General features: G+C 39.0%; 1 protein-coding gene across 1 annotated transcript; it reads right to left on the bottom strand.

The window, feature by feature from the left end:
- Nucleotides 1–1,194: 1,194 nt before the first annotated feature.
- Nucleotides 1,195–19,429, bottom strand: LOC100369000 (platelet-activating factor acetylhydrolase IB subunit alpha1-like). The gene is made up of 5 exons (XM_085499069.1): nt 19,220–19,429; nt 12,759–12,848; nt 7,930–8,046; nt 5,114–5,236; nt 1,195–2,760 (listed from the first exon to the last, which is right to left on the bottom strand). The coding sequence occupies exons 1-5, from the start codon at nt 19,283–19,285 to the stop codon at nt 2,512–2,514; spliced, it is 645 nt and encodes a 214-aa protein (XP_085355195.1). The 5' UTR covers nt 19,286–19,429; the 3' UTR covers nt 1,195–2,511.
- Nucleotides 19,430–20,612: the final 1,183 nt, after the last annotated feature.

The following is a 20,612-nucleotide window of genomic DNA, read 5'->3' as shown; positions in this document are numbered from 1 at the left end:
CAGGAAGAGTGTCCCAAGGGTCATTCACGTTACCAGGAAGAGTGACCCAACGGTCATCCACATTACCAGGATGAGTGACCCAACAGTCATCCACATTACCAATATGAGTGACCCAACAGTCATCCACATTACCAGGATGAGTGACCCAACAGTCATCCACATTATCAGGATGAGTGACCCAACAGTCATCCACATTACCAATATGAGTGACCCAACAGTCATCCACATTACCAGGATGAGTGACCCAAGGGTCATCCACATTACCAGGATGAGTGACCCAAGGGTCATCCACATTACCAGGATGAGTGACCCAACAGTCATCCACATTACCAGGATGAGTGACCCAACAGTCATCCACATTACCAGGATGAGTGACCCAAGAGTCATCCACGTTACCAGGATGAGTGACCCAACAGTCATCCACATTACCAATATGAGTGACCCAACAGTCATCCACATTACCAGGATGAGTGACCCAAGAGTCATCCACGTTACCAGGATGAGTGACCCAACAGTCATCCACATTACCAGGATGAGTGACCCAACAGTCATCCACATTACCAATATGAGTGACCCAACAGTCATCCACATTACCAGGATGAGTGACCCAACAGTCATCCACATTACCAGGATGAGTGACCCAACAGTCATCCACATTACCAGGATGAGTGACCCAACAGTCATCCACATTACCAGGATGAGTGACCCAACAGTCATCCACATTACCAATATGAGTAACCCAACAGTCATCCACATTACCAGGATGAGTGACCCAAGGGTCATCCACATTACCAGGATGAGTGACCCAAGGGTCATCCACATTACCAGGATGAGTGACCCAAGGGTCATCCACGTTACCAGGAAGAGTGACCCAAGGGTCATCCACGTTACCAGGAAGAGTGACCCAAGGGTCATCCACGTTACCAGGAAGAGTGACCCAAGAGTCATCCACGTTACCAGGATGAGTGACCCAAGAGTCATCCACGTTACCAGGATGAGTGACCCAAGAGTCATCCACGTTACCAGGAAGAGTGACCCAAGAGTCATCCACGTTACCAGGATGAGTGACCCCTCCAAGGTTATGTACAATACAACATATAGTGTAGGTTAGAAGTTTCAGGATCATCACAGAGTCTTTAAGACAGAACCAACAAGCCCTATGAGACGAGATATATTCACATCAGCTCACTACTATTGGCTTTTAAATACCAAATAAATATATTTACTACAAAATTAATTTATATCTTCTAATAAATAAGCACACATGATTCAAATCAGCACAAAGAACAAAACAAGTGAATCCCTATGATTTACACATGATTAGCAATAATATTAATAGCTGTACAATTGACCGACTCATTATGATATCTCACAATATACAATAAAGAGAATAGAATAAGAAACATGTGATACAACACAGTGTTTCTGGGTGCTCTCACAACCTACTGTAAAATGACTGATTTAGCATTACAGGCATATTTAGTGGGTTTAAAATTCACGGTTTTATCATTTAGATAATGTGTTCCATGCGCAATTTTACATATTCACTGGGTTTTAATTTAGCGCATTTTCAAGTCAGCGAAATAAGCAAAATTAAAAGCCAGTGAATAATTAACCCCTTTACAGTACTCTTTTGTTACATCATTCACAACTTTTCCCGACTAAGCCAAATAAAACAATTAAAGAAAAATGAAACATTAATGATGTGAAGGAATGTACAAAATAAATAGCTCAGAAGTAGAACTGACCTCTAACTTTTGACCTCTAACCCTCAAAAAACTGACCTCTGAACCCAAACCATCTGGTTTTGAGTACAATAGTTTTTGGTCAATATTAAAAAAAAATTAAACAAAGTATCAATGTGTCAACAAAATAGACACTTTCATGTTTTCATTGTCAAAAAAACTTGCTACAATATTGTTTCAATAAGTGAAATATACACAGCCTGCAGACAGGACACATTAGAATACTAAGCAGTGATTGACCTATGACCTCCAAACGAATTACATGGTAACATACGAAGCAGTGATTGACCTATGACCTCCAAACAAATTACATGGTAATATACTAAGCAGTGATCGACCTATGACCTCCAAACGAATTACATGGGTATATACTAAGCAGTGATTGACCTATGACCTCCAAACAAATTACATGGATATATATACTAAGCAGTGATTGACCTATGACCTCCAAACGAATTACATGGGTATATACTAAGCAGTGATTGACCGATGATAAAACACAATTACAAATTGTGATAAAATGGAGCCATAAAGCCCTTGAAGTAAAGATGAGGTGTAAAAATAAGGAAACAGCTTTCACAACTTGCAAAACATACATTATATTTTAAGTAATCAAATTCCTCAAGCATCTGACAGAAATACCGAGAGAGAAAATAAATGATGATAGTCAAGCTGATATTTCTCAGATGCCTAAGGAGTCAGCTTATATCCAAGTTGATGAGGGTCATTATTCCGGTGGATATTTTCATAATCCTAAAGGGTTTGTTCACGGTAAAAGAATATTGGTCAAGGCTTCATACAACGGGGTACAATATTTTTCATAAGCTCTTTTTGTAAAATGCAAATAATCATACATATCATTGTGATCAATAGTTCCATCCGCTTGAACAAATCCTGGATCACAGTCAAGAAAAGTGGTATTTGGAACAGACTTCAAAACAGCAGGAAGTGATTCATTGACCTTTTGGTTCTTGACTCGCAAAGGATTATGGGTTTGACCTCTTGGAGGAAGAGACTGTAAAAAAAAAGAAAATTGATTTAGCTGGGAAAAGAATCATCCTGAAATAATTTTAACCCAAAAATATTTGCATCATTTCAATTAGGATACATAAATCGCAGAGTGCATTCATTATATACTGGACCATTATAATATGTTGATGCGACCACATACAGTCTGAGTGCATACTTTGCAGTATCCTCGTAATAACCTTAATATTACACATCTTTTCCTCCCAGGAATGCATCATGGGAATGCTGAAATACCAAATATTTAAATAAATTCTCAAAATTGTGTTGTGTATCTTGTCACTGACAAGAGATTTGCATACTGTCAGTATATTAGCCAAGTATTACAACTCTTTCAATTTCACAATTTTTGCTCTTTTCTCAGAATTTTTGTGAATAGTTAGCTAATTAATCCTATCTTGAGTTTATTATTGAACAGTGCATGTAACCCCCCCCCCCCCCATTAATCAGAAATCCTGTTGATTTGAATTTAATTTGATCAGGGATGTGTAATACGAGTATTTTATATTTAGACCCTTTTCTTGTTTGTATATTTTTATTTTTATTTCTTTTTAAATCATAAAATTGTTTCGTTGAACTACTTTTTTTCACATAAGATTTGATTAAGCTTTTTATGTTGAGCAAATTCCATGTGTGGCCATGGTAAATCAAACCACTGTTGTGTTTTGGTATATCCAAGGTTGCCCGTCACAGGTCTCCGGCCAAAATGTAGATACCGTGGAATTGTTTTTTTGTTTTTAATTAATTGGAGAAATAATGAGCTGATGAATTGAGACTTTTGATTCAGTAGAATTTTTTTTTTTTTTAAATTAAAGTGATAAACTACCCTTACATGTAATTGTCATTATTCTATGTATTATTTCTAGAAATTAATTAAAATTACTAATCATGCCAAACGTTGGTCTGTACTTGTTTGTGGTGAATGAGAACATTATACCTTACAGTACTGCATCTAATAATCAGGCTTATATTCATTGCCTACCATCTATTTTGGTGTTATGCTGAGTGTGTATGTTGCCACTTTCTACAACTAATTGTCTGGGTATAGGGCGCCACCAAGTGGTATATTTGGATAAATAACTCCCAGGGTTTAAATTTTGGGGATTTTTTTTGCATGGGAAATTACTCGTCTAATGATATTCCATCATATATAAGATCAACAAGAACTTTATTAAACCTTCTTATTGCTCTTAAGGTCTCATGCCACTAATTACTTTGCAGTATCCTCGTAATAACCTTAATATTATACATCTTTTCCTCCCAGGAATGCATCATGGGAATGCTGAAATCCAAAATATTTAAAACAGAATCAGCGAACTTCTTTGTGTGGAGTCCGGTCAAACCCTGGTGGCAGCCATGTTTGTTTTTATTATTAGGTCTCATGCCACTAATTAACCAATGGCTGCTCGTAGCCCTCAATTTAAATGCCTAGCAAGAACCAATGAAATTTTTTAAATATTATTTTTCTCAGGTGCTCCCTGTTTGAGGGCGTAATCACCTGGGTCAGAGGTGAGACCAACATGTGGTCTTTTGTTTACTACTTAGCGGCTGTGTACCTGTGGGTTTATTCTGTGTGTTAATGGATGTTCTAATTTTGGTGTTTTTCCAGTGATTTTTTTTGGTGCAATCCAAATACAGTAGGTGTGTCTTGTTTACCTGAGATTTGCAAGAGTTTGAGCTGGCCAACATGTTAGTTTTTTCATATGGTTGATTACTGGCATGTTGATTTCCCATTTTTGAGCCATATTTTCAATTTTCGTCGTCCTTTTCATATAGCAATCTCGTCACATGTTAACATTGTCGTCTATGGAAATTCAATTAGTGGTATGAGCCCATTAGAGGACACCTTATGGAGGTAATTTTTCCATATTTGGAATTTGTGTTTCCTAATATGGTAGGATGAAAATATCCAGAGCAATACTGCAAAATTACGGCAGGCTGTAACTTTATGGCATTACAGTGACAGATGTATAATAATACAAGATTATTACAAGAATATTGTGAAGCATGCACTCAGCACTGTAACCCATCAATATAAACGAGATGCACAAATTGCAATCAGGAAGACAATCAAATATATTCATAACACTTTCAAGCATGTCATTTTACAGACATGTAGAATCTATCGTTTTCAGTGTCAGATGTATAATAATCCAACATAATTTAAGTCAACACATGTCATTTACAAAAAGCAAGTGCTCTCAATAGAGTAAATATATCTGAAATTCATGGTTAAAGTAAAAATAGGATTATTAACTGGCAAGGGTCTGAATAAATTATGGGTGTACAAAAAAGTTGAATATTCCACTATGTTTGTAAAATTTTTACGTAAGGAGACTTACCAAGACAATTATTTGGGCTTGAGGCTGTTTTTCTGATATTGTATCAACAATAGCTTTTATACCACCTGTAACTTGTTCTGCCGTGTGACCATGATTGTTAGTACCAGCTAGAAGTACTACTACCTACAGACATAAAAATATAATATCAGTCCACACTGTCACTGCTACTCCCTTATTCTCTCACTCTCTGTATCTTAAAGACAGCTCGCGACTCATTCTCTCACTCTCTGTATCTTAAAGACAGCTCGCGACTCATTCTCTCACTCTCTGTATCTTAAAGACAGCTCGCGACTCATTCTCTCACTCTCTGTATCTTAAAGACAGCTCGCGACTCATTCTCTCACTCTCTGTATCTTAAAGACAGCTCGCGACTCATTCTCTCACTCTGTATCTTAAAGACAGCTCGCGACTCATTCTCTCACTCTCTGTATCTTAAAGACAGCTCGCGACTCGTTCTCTCACTCTCTGTATCTTAAAGACAGCTCGCGACTCATTCTCTCACTCTCTGTATCTTAAAGACAGCTCGCGACTCGTTCTCTCACTCTCTGTATCTTAAAGACAGCTCGCGACTCATTCTCTCACTCTGTATCTTAAAGACAGCTCGCGACTCATTCTCTCACTCTGTATCTTAAAGACAGCTCGCGACTCATTCTCTCACTCTCTGTATCTTAAAGACAGCTCGCGACTCATTCTCTCACTCTGTATCTTAAAGACAGCTCGCGACTCATTCTCTCACTCTCTGTATCTTAAAGACAGCTCGCGACTCATTCTCTCACTCTCTGTATCTTAAAGACAGCTCGCGACTCATTCTCTCACTCTCTGTATCTTAAAGACAGCTCGCGACTCATTCTCTCACTCTCTGTATCTTAAAGACAGCTCGCGACTCATTCTCTCACTCTGTATCTTAAAGACAGCTCGCGACTCATTCTCTCACTCTGTATCTTAAAGACAGCTCGCGACTCATTCTCTCACTCTGTATCTTAAAGACAGCTCGCGACTCATTCTCTCACTCTGTATCTTAAAGACAGCTCGCGACTCATTCTCTCACTCTCTGTATCTTAAAGACAGCTCGCGACTCATTCTCTCACTCTCTGTATCTTAAAGACAGCTCGCGACTCATTCTCTCACTCTCTGTATCTTAAAGACAGCTCGCGACTCGTTCTCTCACTCTCTGTATCTTAAAGACAGCTCGCGACTCATTCTCTCACTCTGTATCTTAAAGACAGCTCGCGACTCATTCTCTCACTCTGTATCTTAAAGACAGCTCGCGACTCATTCTCTCACTCTGTATCTTAAAGACAGCTCGCGACTCATTCTCTCACTCTGTATCTTAAAGACAGCTCGCGACTCATTCTCTCACTCTCTGTATCTTAAAGACAGCTCGCGACTCATTCTCTCACTCTCTGTATCTTAAAGACAGCTCGCGACTCGTTCTCTCACTCTCTGTATCTTAAAGACAGCTCGCGACTCATTCTCTCACTCTCTGTATCTTAAAGACAGCTCGCGACTCATTCTCTCACTCTCTGTATCTTAAAGACAGCTCGCGACTCATTCTCTCACTCTCTGTATCTTAAAGACAGCTCGCGACTCATTCTCTCACTCTCTGTATCTTAAAGACAGCTCGCGACTCGTTCTCTCACTCTCTGTATCTTAAAGACAGCTCGCGACTCGTTCTCTCACTCTCTGTATCTTAAAGACAGCTCGCGACTCATTCTCTCACTCTCTGTATCTTAAAGACAGCTCGCGACTCATTCTCTCACTCTGTATCTTAAAGACAGCTCGCGACTCATTCTCTCACTCTGTATCTTAAAGACAGCTCGCGACTCATTCTCTCACTCTCTGTATCTTAAAGACAGCTCGCGACTCGTTCTCTCACTCTCTGTATCTTAAAGACAGCTCGCGACTCATTCTCTCACTCTCTGTATCTTAAAGACAGCTCGCGACTCATTCTCTCACTCTCTGTATCTTAAAGACAGCTCGCGACTCATTCTCTCACTCTGTATCTTAAAGACAGCTCGCGACTCATTCTCTCACTCTCTGTATCTTAAAGACAGCTCGCGACTCATTCTCTCACACTCTGTATCTTAAAGACAGCTCGCGACTCATTCTCTCACTCTGTATCTTAAAGACAGCTCGCGACTCATTCTCTCACTCTGTATCTTAAAGACAGCTCGCGACTCATTCTCTCACTCTCTGTATCTTAAAGACAGCTCGCGACTCATTCTCTCACTCTCTGTATCTTAAAGACAGCTCGCGACTCATTCTCTCACTCTGTATCTTAAAGACAGCTTGCGACTCATTCTCTCACTCTCTGTATCTTAAAGACAGCTCGCGACTCATTCTCTCACTCTCTGTATCTTAAAGACAGCTCGCGACTCATTCTCTCACTCTGTATCTTAAAGACAGCTTGCGACTCATTCTCTCACTCTCTGTATCTTAAAGACAGCTCGCGACTCATTCTCTCACTCTCTGTATCTTAAAGACAGCTCGCGACTCATTCTCTCACTCTCTGTATCTTAAAGACAGCTCGCGACTCCATCTCTTTGTCCCTGACTCAATGACTTCAATTTTCAATTTGAGTGTTTTTTTTACTTTAAAATTGTTTCATTAGTTTTTTCAACCTTTCTATGGATTGAGCAAGTGTTTCTGAATAACTAAAAAAAAATAAGAACAAACCTTGGTTTAGCTATTGGAGATAATATATGTGAAGTGCTCAAAATTTCCTTTATGCTGTACTTTCTTCACAGTTTCAAACAGTCCAAGGCATTTTTAGAATTGTAGGTGCCCTGAAAATACCAACTTATTTGCACTCTTACCTTGGGTTTAAAGTTATTCAATTCACCATTTTGCATTCTCCATAGTATATGCTGAGTAGCGTCACCACCAGTTCCAAAATTTAAACTATGCATTGGTACAAACCATTTAAACCATATCTGTATCAAGAAAAGTAAGTTGACTTTTGAGTTAATGTGTATTCTCTGTTCAAATTTATTGTAAAACAAATCAAAGTGGATTTAAACATGTAATTTCATTAGCTTATTACATAGTAATTACGTAGCTACGTATAGAAATCCTGTTACAGACTTGACAACCAATCATACAGCAGGGTTTTTCTAGAACACAAATTTTAAGAAGGAGCATACGACTGGAGAGAGTAATTACGGGTCCTGAAACCTCAGAAATTAAGACATTATAAACTGTTGAGTATTCAGTAAGAGGGTACAAGCCTGGAGTATGAGGGCGCTGCGTCCATGATCTGAAAGTATCCTTGATGGGGTATTTTACTACACTAAAATGCACATATGTATCACATGTGACTTGATTAATTGATTGACTGATTGCTGATCAACTGAAAGTGAATACAATTTGCATAATTTGCCGCAATTCAACCAGATCCAGTAACATGCTTGAACTCAAATGTTGAAAACAGACTTAATAAAACATATTTGCTATTGTAAATCAATTTCAAAGAGCGAAGAAAATGAATATAAATCTGAATGCTAAAAATAAACTAAAAATGTACAGGTTATTTTTTTTAATGTACCTAAATGGTTTGAAAAATAATGCTGTACATGACTAACCAGTAGCTGAAAATTGAATATAATTATAATGTGCCTGTTAATGAAAGTATCTAAACAGTGATGGCAACGACTTAGGAGACAAACTGCATTTATTAGTTAAGGATTTGTACACCTTACCCTAACACAAAAAAAAAGAATTGTTTTCAAATAAAAACAAATTTGACTTCCTTATGGGTAGTTATGACAAGTTCATATACCATAGTTGTCTGAGTATAAACCCATCCGGGGAAAACGGCAAATTGACGAAAAATTGGGGTGGAGGAGCTTAAAAACGGATAAAAGTTAAAACTTCTCCAGAGTGATAATTTATTCATAAACAAATCGTTGTGTGTACGATACTAGAGTGTCTTCATCGACTAGCATCGTCCAAATAAACTTGAGGATCGACCGTTATTCTGGGTTCACTAATCACTCTTGGGTGCATTTACTAAGTGGAACAGCATTCGACCCTGTGTTTCACACGTGAATATTGGGGTAATGAAAGTATATTCTAAACGAAGTATATTCTAAACGAAGTTTCAAATAAAAACTAACACAACTGATTGCGTAGCAGCAAACGATCACAGTTGCGCAATCCGGTCATGCTGCATTTCACAATTATTGATTATTACTCAGTAGTGATTATAATAACGTACAAAAAAATAAATTCATTGAATTGTTATGAAATGCAAATAAAATTCAACTAAGTTTCATCATAAGCAAATGTTTCCAGTAGCATATAAACGATCGATGCTATCGGGTATCCGCCATTTTCTTTTTTTCGCACGAGTTGACCTAATAGGTCAAATCACTAATTAATCAATCAAAATGCTGGATGATGCCAACATATTCAAATTATCATAGCTCATTTAAATATGTTAATGTTATTGAGCGCAACACAAAAGAGATTTGCCGTTGTCGTACGATCTTTTGGCTTGCATTTTGATGGGAAAACAACATAATTTTTTTTTCAAATCCAAAAATAGTTGTTTTCAAAAGAATAATTTAACATTGTTTACAGTGATAACAGCTCTTTGTCCAAAGTAACATGATATATAAAGTTTAAACATAACCAGTTAGGGTATGTCACAGATATGGCTATATAACACCATTTGCTAAACAAAATGGCTACCAGTCAACTATTTTTAATCCAATCGGGAAACCAAAACGAGTTGATATAGTCCTATAACGACTCATGTTTGTACCAAATCTGAACAAGATCTGTGCATACATAATTTGGCTCTGGGGTGGCAGAAATGCTTGAATCTGATCATCGAACAATTACATGTGCATATGGTGTGACATGATGTATGACATATATATAAAGTTTGGACATGAATGGTCAAATCATGTCAGAGATGTGGCTCTGGAATTGCATTCATTAAAACACAAAATATCCAAGTGTATACCAAGTTTGAAAGAAATCCATCCATACACCACTATAAATGGTCATTATTTGATAATCTTAAATCAAATCAAATCAAGAAATGAATAGACCTGCATATGTTTTTCAAGATATGTGATATATTTGTGTAGCTTGCATTTGATCAGAGCAGACATATTTGAGATACAGGTGGAATTGCATGGATGCATGAAGGTCAAAAAGTAGAAACAAGAATTTAATCTGTTTTATTTTCTAATGGAATTTTAGTAAAACACATTAATAGTGAGAAATAAGTATTCCTTGTATCAGTGATTCAACATAGCTTCTGAATTTAATTTTTATGAATGAGTCGCAAAGCCATGAAGCTTAAAGCAGAGTGCAAGTGTAGATTAAACAAACAACTTGTTTGACAAATCCTACACAGAATTAAACTGCAATGGTAAACCTTTGATCCTTCTGCTCATCTATGTATCACTTTCTTCTCTTCCATAATCTTGATGTATGACTTATTCTGATCTGGTTTATCAGATGTCAAGCAGAGGAGATTACAATACATTAGACCACTTGTTTCATTCAAGTTTTGTTCTGTGTAATTGTCTGTTAAAACCGACAAGGATAATAGTATGATGGTCCAGTGGCCGACGCCATGCGTGTATCGACTGGTGCAGACCAGCATGGGATCCCTGGGTTGATGCAAGCAGACTGACCTTTAGACAATATGGCCGACTTTCACCAAATTACTAAATAAGCATTATTATTAGCAAGTATATTTATTTAAATATTTCTGGTAGTTTCAGATGTTGGTTAAAATGTGTGTGATATATAAAGCTGCAAATCAAATTCTACAAACCTCAACATTTTTGTGCCATAAATTTGTTTCAATCATGTCTAGTAGCAATTCATACTGAATTAGAAAACAGTCACGGCTTGAATAATGTTACTAACACATCCCCCACACTGTAAAAATAGTTATTACTCCAAAAATAATTTTCCCAATCACAATAAGATAAATTAATGGTAATCAACATTCATGTATGGTGATAGGATATGCAAATATGTCAGAATGCTCTATGGTGATAGGATATGCAAATATGTCAGAATGCTCTATGGTGATAGGATATGCAAATATGTCAGAATGCTCTATGGTGATAGGATATGCAAATATGTCAGAATGCTCTATGGTGATAGGATATGCAAATATGTAAGAATGCTCTAAGGTGATAGGATATGCAAATATGCAAGAATGCTCTAAGGTGATAGGATATGCAAATATGTCAGAATGCTCTATGGTGATAGGATATGCAAATATGTCAGAATGCTCTATGGTGATAGGATATGCAAATATGTCAGAATGATCTAAGGTGATATGATATGCAAATATGTCAGAATGCTCTAAGGTGATAGGATATGCAAATATGTCAGAATGCTCTAAGGTGATAGGATATGCAAATATGTCAGAATGCTCTATGGTGATAGGATATGCAAATATGTCAGAATGCTCTATGGTGATAGGATATGCAAATATGTCAGAATGCTCTATGGTGATAGGATATGCAAATATGTCAGAATGCTCTATGGTGATAGGATATGCAAATATGTCAGAATGCTCTATGGTGATAGGATATGCAAATATGTAAGAATGCTCTAAGGTGATAGGATATGCAAATATGCAAGAATGCTCTAAGGTGATAGGATATGCAAATATGTCAGAATGCTCTATGGTGATAGGATATGCAAATATGTCAGAATGCTCTATGGTGATAGGATATGCAAATATGTCAGAATGATCTAAGGTGATAGGATATGCAAATATGTCAGAATGCTCTAAGGTGATAGGATATGCAAATATGTCAGAATGCTCTAAGGTGATAGGATATGCAAATATGTCAGAATGCTCTATGGTGATAGGATATGCAAATATGTCAGAATGCTCTATGGTGATAGGATATGCAAATATGTCAGAATGCTCAATGGTGATAGGATATACAAATATGTCAGAATGCTCTATAGTGATAGGATATGCAAATATGTCAGAATGCTCTATGGTGATAGGATATGCAAATATGTCAGAATGCTCTATAGTGATAGGATATGCAAATATGTCAGAATGCTCTATGGTGATAGGATATGCAAATATGTCAGAATGCTCTATGGTGATAGGATATGCAAATATGTCAGAATGCTCTATGGTGATAGGATATGCAAATATGTCAGAATGCTCTATGGTGATAGGATATGCAAATATGTCAGAATGCTCTATGGTGATAGGATATGCAAATATGTCAGAATGCTCTATGGTGATAGGATATGCAAATATGTCAGAATGCTCTATGGTGATAGGATATGCAAATATGTCAGAATGCTCTATAGTGATAGGATATGCAAATATGTCAGAATGCTCTATGGTGATAGGATATGCAAATATGTCAGAATGCTCTATGGTGATAGGATATGCAAATATGTCAGAATGCTCTATAATCTTGAATACACACTCACAAACTATGATTTATGCTTGGATACATGGAATATCAAACACAACTCTATAATATCAGATTTTATTAAACGTGTGTAGGTAGTGGAATTGTATAGCTACTTGCAATGTAAACAGTTTACAGGTAGTGATATTTGCTTCAATCATAATATGGTACGCTCATTATCACTATATAATTATGTGCATGGCTAGGGACATGTTATAACTTACATCTGTCTGTGCCATGAGCTGTATCAGTGAGTCCCCAATAAACAATACATCAGGCTCTTTATCTTTTGTGTCATTAACATAACGGTGATGCTGAAAAAAAGATACAAGGGTAAATTGTTATGGCAACTAGATACTTTAGATAGATTTAAAGATACCTGAGATGGTAAAATGTTAGTTTTCTTGAAAGGTATGAACAAATGAATTAGAGTGACTGGAATCAGTGTAGCTATATCACAGAGTGACTGGTGACAGTGTAGCTATATCACAGAGTGACTGGGTGACATTGTAGCTATATAGTAGAGTGACTGGTGACAGTGTAGCTATATAGTAGAGTGGCTGGTGACAGTGTAGCTATATCACAGAGTGGCTGGTGACATTGTAGCTATATCACAGAGTGACTGGTGACATTGTAGCTATATCACAGAGTGACTAGTGACATTGTAGCTATATCACAGAGTGACTGGTGACAGTGTAGCTATATGGCAGAGTGGCTGGTGACAGTGTAGCTATATCACAGAGTGGCTGGTGACAGTGTAGCTATATCACAGAGTGGCTGGTGACATTGTAGCTATATCACAGAGTGACTGGTGACATTGTAGCTATATCACAGAGTGACTGGTGACATTGTAGCTATATCACAGAGTGACTGGTGACATTGTAGCTATATCACAGAGTGGCTGGTGACAGTGTAGCTATATCACAGAGTGGCTGGTGACAGTGTAGCTATATAGCAGAGTGGCTGGGACAGTGTAGCTATATAACAGAGTGGCTGGAGTCATTATAGCTATATAGCAGAGTGGTTGGGACAGTGTAGCTATATAGCAGAGTGGCTGGTGACAGTGTAGCTTTATGGCAGAGTAGCTGGTGACAGTGTAGCTATATAGTAGAGTGGCTGGTGACAGTGTAGCTATATAGCAGAGTGACTGGTGACATTGTAGCTTTATGGCAGAGTAGCTGGTGACAGTGTAGCTATATAGCAGAGTGGCTGGTGACAGTGTAGCTATATAGCAGAGTGGCTGGTGACAGTGTAGCTATATAGCAGAGTGGCTGGTGACAGTGTAGCTTTATGGCAGAGTAGCTGGTGACAGTGTAGCTATATAGCAGAGTGGCTGGTGACAGTGTAGCTATATAGCAGAGTGGCTGGTGACAGTGTAGCTATATAGCAGAGTGGCTGGTGACAGTGTAGCTATATAGCAGAGTGGCTGGTGACAGTGTAGCAATATAACAGAGTGGCTGGTGACAGTGTAGCTATATAGCAGAGTGGCTGGTGACAGTGTAGCTATATAGCAGAGTGGCTGGTGACAGTGTAGCTATATAACAGAGTGGCTGAGACAGTGTAGCTATATAGCAGAATGGCTGGAACAGTGTAGCTATATAGCAGAGTGGCTGGTGACAGTGTAGCTATATAGCAGAGTGGCTGGTGACAGTGTAGCTATATAGCAGAGTGGCTGGGACAGTGTAGCTATATAGCAGAGTGGCTGGTGACAGTGTAGCTATATAACAGAGTGGCTGAGACAGTGTAGCTATATAACAGAATGGCTGGAACAGTGTAGCTATATAGCAGAGTGGCTGGGACAGTGTAGCTATATAGCAGAGTAGCTAGGACAGTGTAGCTATATATCAGAGTGGCTGGTGACAGTGTAGCTATATCTCAGATTGGCTGAAATATTGTAGCTATATAGCAGAGTGGCTGGTGACAGTGTAGCTATATAGCAGAGTGGCTGGGACAGTGTAGCTATATAGCAGAGTAGCTAGGACAGTGTAGCTATATATCAGAGTGGCTGGTGACAGTGTAGCTATATCTCAGATTGGCTGAAATATTGTAGCTATATAGCAGAGTGGCTGGTGACAGTGTAGCAATATAGCAGAGTGGCTGGGGAAGTAGCTATATAGCAGAGTAGCTGGGACAGTGTAGCTATATGGCAGAGTAGCTGGGACAGTGTAGCTATATCACAGAGTGGCTGGTGACAGTGTAGCTATATAGCAGAGTGGCTGGGACAGTGTAGCTATATAACAGAGTGGCTGGAGTCATTATAGCTATATAGCAGAGTGGTTGGGACAGTGTAGCTATATAGCAGAGTGGCTGGTGACAGTGTAGCTATATCACAGAGTGGCTGGTGACAGTGTAGCTATATAGCAGAGTGGTTGGGACAGTGTAGCTATATAGCAGAGTGGCTGGTGACAGTGTAGCTTTATGGCAGAGTAGCTGGTGACAGTGTAGCTATATAGTAGAGTGGCTGGTGACAGTGTAGCTATATAGCAGAGTGGCTGGTGACAGTGTAGCTATATAGCAGAGTGGCTGGTGACATTGTAGCTATATAGCAGAGTGGCTGGTGACAGTGTAGCTATATAGCAGAGTGGCTGGTGACAGTGTAGCAATATAACAGAGTGGCTGGTGACAGTGTAGCTATATAGCAGAGTGGCTGGTGACAGTGTAGCTATATAGCAGAGTGGCTGGTGACAGTGTAGCTATATAACAGAGTGGCTGAGACAGTGTAGCTATATAGCAGAATGGCTGGAACAGTGTAGCTATATAGCAGAGTGGCTGGTGACAGTGTAGCTATATAGCAGAGTGGCTGGTGACAGTGTAGCTATATAGCAGAGTGGCTGGGACAGTGTAGCTATATAGCAGAGTGGCTGGTGACAGTGTAGCTATATAACAGAGTGGCTGAGACAGTGTAGCTATATAACAGAATGGCTGGAACAGTGTAGCTATATAGCAGAGTGGCTGGGACAGTGTAGCTATATAGCAGAGTAGCTAGGACAGTGTAGCTATATATCAGAGTGGCTGGTGACAGTGTAGCTATATCTCAGATTGGCTGAAATATTGTAGCTATATAGCAGAGTGGCTGGTGACAGTGTAGCTATATAGCAGAGTGGCTGGGACAGTGTAGCTATATAGCAGAGTAGCTAGGACAGTGTAGCTATATATCAGAGTGGCTGGTGACAGTGTAGCTATATCTCAGATTGGCTGAAATATTGTAGCTATATAGCAGAGTGGCTGGTGACAGTGTAGCAATATAGCAGAGTGGCTGGGGAAGTAGCTATATAGCAGAGTAGCTGGGACAGTGTAGCTATATGGCAGAGTAGCTGGGACAGTGTAGCTATATCACAGAGTGGCTGGTGACAGTGTAGCTATATAGCAGAGTGGCTGGGACAGTGTAGCTATATAACAGAGTGGCTGGAGTCATTATAGCTATATAGCAGAGTGGTTGGGACAGTGTAGCTATATAGCAGAGTGGCTGGTGACAGTGTAGCTATATCACAGAGTGGCTGGTGACAGTGTAGCTATATAGCAGAGTGGTTGGGACAGTGTAGCTATATAGCAGAGTGGCTGGTGACAGTGTAGCTTTATGGCAGAGTAGCTGGTGACAGTGTAGCTATATAGTAGAGTGGCTGGTGACAGTGTAGCTATATAGCAGAGTGGCTGGTGACAGTGTAGCTATATAGCAGAGTGGCTGGTGACAGTGTAGCTATATAGCAGAGTGGCTGGTGACAGTGTAGCAATATAACAGAGTGGCTGGTGACAGTGTAGCTATATAGCAGAGTGGCTGGTGACAGTGTAGCTATATAGCAGAGTGGCTGGTGACAGTGTAGCTATATAACAGAGTGGCTGAGACAGTGTAGCTATATAGCAGAATGGCTGGAACAGTGTAGCTATATAGCAGAGTGGCTGGTGACAGTGTAGCTATATAGCAGAGTGGCTGGTGACAGTGTAGCTATATAGCAGAGTGGCTGGGACAGTGTAGCTATATAGCAGAGTGGCTGGTGACAGTGTAGCTATATAACAGAGTGGCTGAGACAGTGTAGCTATATAGCAGAATGGCTGGAACAGTGTAGCTATATAGCAGAGTGGCTGGTGACAGTGTAGCTATATAGCAGAGTGGCTGGGACAGTGTAGCTATATAGCAGAGTAGCTAGGACAGTGTAGCTATATAGCAGAGTGGCTGGGACAGTGTAGCTATATAGCAGAGTAGCTGGAGTCAGTGTAGCTATATCTCAGATTGGCTGAAATATTGTAGCTATATAGCAGAGTGGCTGGTGACAGTGTAGCTATATAGCAGAGTGGCTGGGGCAGTAGCTATATAGCAGAGTAGCTGGGACAGTGTAGCTATATGGCAGAGTAGCTGGGACAGTGTAGCTATATAACAGAGTGGCTGGAGTCATTGTAGCTGGGACAGTGTAGCTATATAGCAGAGTGGCTGGGACAGTGTAGCTATATAACACAGTGACTGGGACAGTGTAGCTATATAGCAGAGTGGCTGGTGACTGTAGCTATATAGCAGAGTATCTGGGACAGTGTAGCTATATAGCAGAGTGGCTGGTGACAGTGTAGCTATATAGCAGAGTGGCTGGTGACAGTGTAGCTATATAGCAGAGTGGCTGGTGACAGTGTAGCTATATAGCAGAGTGGCTGGTGACATTGTAGCTATATCACAGAGTGACTGGTGACATTGTAGCTATATCACAGAGTGACTAGTGACATTGTAGCTATATCACAGAGTGACTGGTGACAGTGTAGCTATATAGCAGAGTGGCTGGTGACAGTGTAGCTATATAGCAGAGTGGCTGGTGACAGTGTAGCTATATAGCAGAGTGGCTGGGACAGTGTAGCTATATAGCAGAGTGGCTGGTGACAGTAGCTATATAGCAGAGTGGCTGGTGACAGTGTAGCTATATAGCAGAGTGGCTGGTGACAGTGTAGCTATATAGCAGAGTGGCTGGTGACAGTGTAGCTATATAGCAGAGTGGCTGGTGACAGTGTAGCTATATAACAGAGTGGCTGGTGACAGTGTAGCTATATAGCAGAGTGGCTGGTGACAGTGTAGCTATATAGCAGAGTGGCTGGTGACAGTGTAGCTATATAGCAGAGTGGCTGGGACAGTGTAGCTATATAACAGAGTGGCTGGTGACAGTGTAGCTATATAGCAGAGTGGCTGGGACAGTGTAGCTATATAACAGAGTGGCTGGTGACAGTGTAGCTATATAGCAGAGTGGCCGGTGACAGTGTAGCTAAATAACAGTAGCTGGGACAGTGTAGCTATATAGCAGAGTAGCTGGACAGCTTAGCTATATAACAGAGTGGCTGAGACAGTGTAGCTGGTACAGTGTAGCTGGGACAGTGTAGCTATATAAGACTGGCTGGGACAATGTAGCTATATAGCAGAGTAGCTGGACAGTGTAGCTATATAACAGAGTGGCTGAGACAGTGTAGCTGGGACAGTGTAGCTATATAAGACTGGCTGGGACAATGTAGCTATATAGCAGAGTAGCTGGACAGTGTAGCTATATAACAGAGTGGCTGAGACAGTGTAGCTGGGACAGCTTAGCTATATAACAGAGTAGCTATATAACAGAGTGGCTGAGACAGTGTAGCTGGGACAGTGTAGCTATATAAGACTGGCTGGGACAATGTAGCTATATAGCAGAGTAGCTGGACAGTGTAGCTATATAACAGAGTGGCTGAGACAGTGTAGCTGGGACAGTGTAGCTATATAGCAGAGTGGCTGGAGTCATTGTAGCATCATTCTGAGAAAAAAATAAGCAGTATTCTGAGAACATGGATGTTATTTAGAATCACCTACACAATGGTTATTTTACCTTCAAGAGAATGACAGCATATACCTCCCATTTAATTATTTTTCGCTAATTATACATGTACATGTAAACACACTCACTATGCTAGTTCTCGGGTTCTCATAACAGCCTGCAGTAAACAAATAAACAGCTGACTATGCCAAAACATCAACATGAATGTTTGATCCAAAGGCTTATTTTTGTGAACTTCTCAGTATAAAAATAATTACGGATTGAACAAAGCATTTCCTTTCAATTAGAAAAATAATTACTACCTGGTATAGTATGGAAGGCAGTTTCATTAGTCACCCCCCCCCCCCAAGACAAAAATGATAAGATGACCCACTAACCAATCAACTTTCAGATTGTTGACCAATAAAAAAAAGTATTAGCATCCAAAAACTTACCATTTATAGTGGGTGTAAATGTTTTTTCACATAAGCCGAGTACAACATACAAGTTTTAAAGCAGACATGTACTGCTTCATAAATTACACCAAAATATCAACATTTAAAACAGCAATCTAATAAATTTGAATAAATAAAACCGACCACTACATAATGTTGATAGTATCATGGTAATTAACATGATACATATAATCTCAGTTGTTATTAATTTTTCACAATAATTATTTATTTTTGGACAAATATATAAGCTAAGAAGATGGGGGAGGGCTCTATCAGCCACATTACATGGGATTATTAACATAATATTTCCATGGGAAATATAAAGATTTAATACATTACTATCGACCCAATTCACAATATTACACATACTGTGTTGTGCAAGAAAGGTAAGGTGGCAACTACTCAAGAAAAAATTTGCAAAATGAATGAATGATAAATTTAGGGAATTATAAAAAAAATAGAAACGACTAAACTCACGATACTCATCCAACGCCCATCCCCCTGTACGTCCTCGACAGGGACGGGCGTGGCAGCTGGGTTCATCTTGGAATATCTATTGAATACCTTCAACCAAGGTAAACGCTAATGAAGACGATGAATCCGCCAAATATAGAATTGATGATGTCAGACTCCCAATCGACGTGCTCAGACTTCTCACTAAACTACCTCAGTACACGTTGACCCGGAAGTTGTCAGCTGGTAGGCCCAGTTCATTTTTAAATAGGAGTGTTTATGGAAAATCAATTTTGAAATGACGCAAATAAGCATTTGTGTTTTCTTTCAACATAAATGACATTGGGTTTATTAATAATCTCTAATATATAAAATGACTGCACTTTTTAAAAGCCATTCCTTAACTTATATAAACTGACGCGTGGTATGGCATAGACCTGTTATGAATGGGACAGTCCACCACGTAGCCGTTCTCACCAGGGAGGGCGCACTCACTGGTTAATTTTCATTCGACATAGCAGTAATACCTACAAAACACATTTTGATACAACAAATCTTTAAATACCCAATGTTGTATGGAAATGAAATTAATTATTAAAGGTACGAATCAGTCAAAACTAATCGAATCGTACCTTCATTAGAATTTTTATAATGCATATTTATTGAATTTTCCAATTTTTTATCAAGTCTGAATTATTGGCTAAGAGAAAACAAATTTGCACCAATAATTGTTAAAGCATTATTTATTTTAAAACGGTCAAATATTTTTTATATATAAATAGTATAACAATTATGTTATTTTGTGATCAAGGTCTGTTTTAATGAGAGCCAATAAAAGAAAAAGTACTCGCAAATTAAAAACTGTCATGAGATGTTAAAAAAAGAACACGCCCATGGTAGTAACATAGTATTTCTGTGGTATTAACATAGTACGTCCGTTGTATTAACATAGTACGTCCGCTGTATTAACATAGTACGTCCGTTGTATTAACATAGTATTCCCGCTATATTAACATAGTACGTTCGTTGTATTAACATAGTACGTCCGTTGTATTAACATAGTATTCCCGCTATATTAACATAGTACATCCGTTGTATTAACATAGTACGTCCGTTGTATTAACATAGTACGTCCGTTGTATTAACACAGTATTCCCGCTATATTAACATAGTACGTCCGTTGTATTAACATAGTATTCCCGCTATATTAACATAGTACGTCCGTTGTATTAACATAGTATTCCCGCTATATTAACATAGTACGTCCGTTGTATTAACATAGTACGTCCGTTGTATTAACATAGTATTCCCGCTATATTAACATAGTACGTCCGTTGTATTAACATAGTACGTCCGTTGTAACAACATAGTACGCCCATGGTAATAACATAGTATGTCCGTTGTATTAATATAGTAC

Source organism: Saccoglossus kowalevskii, chromosome 5, assembly GCF_978046115.1.
Source record: "Saccoglossus kowalevskii chromosome 5, keSacKowa6.1, whole genome shotgun sequence".
NCBI classification, from domain to species: Eukaryota; Metazoa; Hemichordata; class Enteropneusta; family Harrimaniidae; genus Saccoglossus; species Saccoglossus kowalevskii.
Note: the sequence above shows the minus strand (reverse complement) of the source record. Positions and strands in the feature narration are given on the sequence as shown.

Bases quoted from the DNA above. Each gene is read 5' to 3' on its own strand.
- LOC100369000 (XM_085499069.1), bottom strand. From the start codon at position 19,285: ATGAACCCAGCTGCCACGCCCGTCCCTGTCGAGGACGTACAGGGGGAT. The intron at 12,849-19,219 runs GTGAGTTTAGTC...TCTTTTTTTCAG, and splicing joins ATGGGCGTTGGATGAGTATC to CATCACCGTTATGTTAATGA. The intron at 8,047-12,758 runs GTAAGTTATAAC...TTCTTGATACAG, and splicing joins AGCTCATGGCACAGACAGAT to ATATGGTTTAAATGGTTTGT.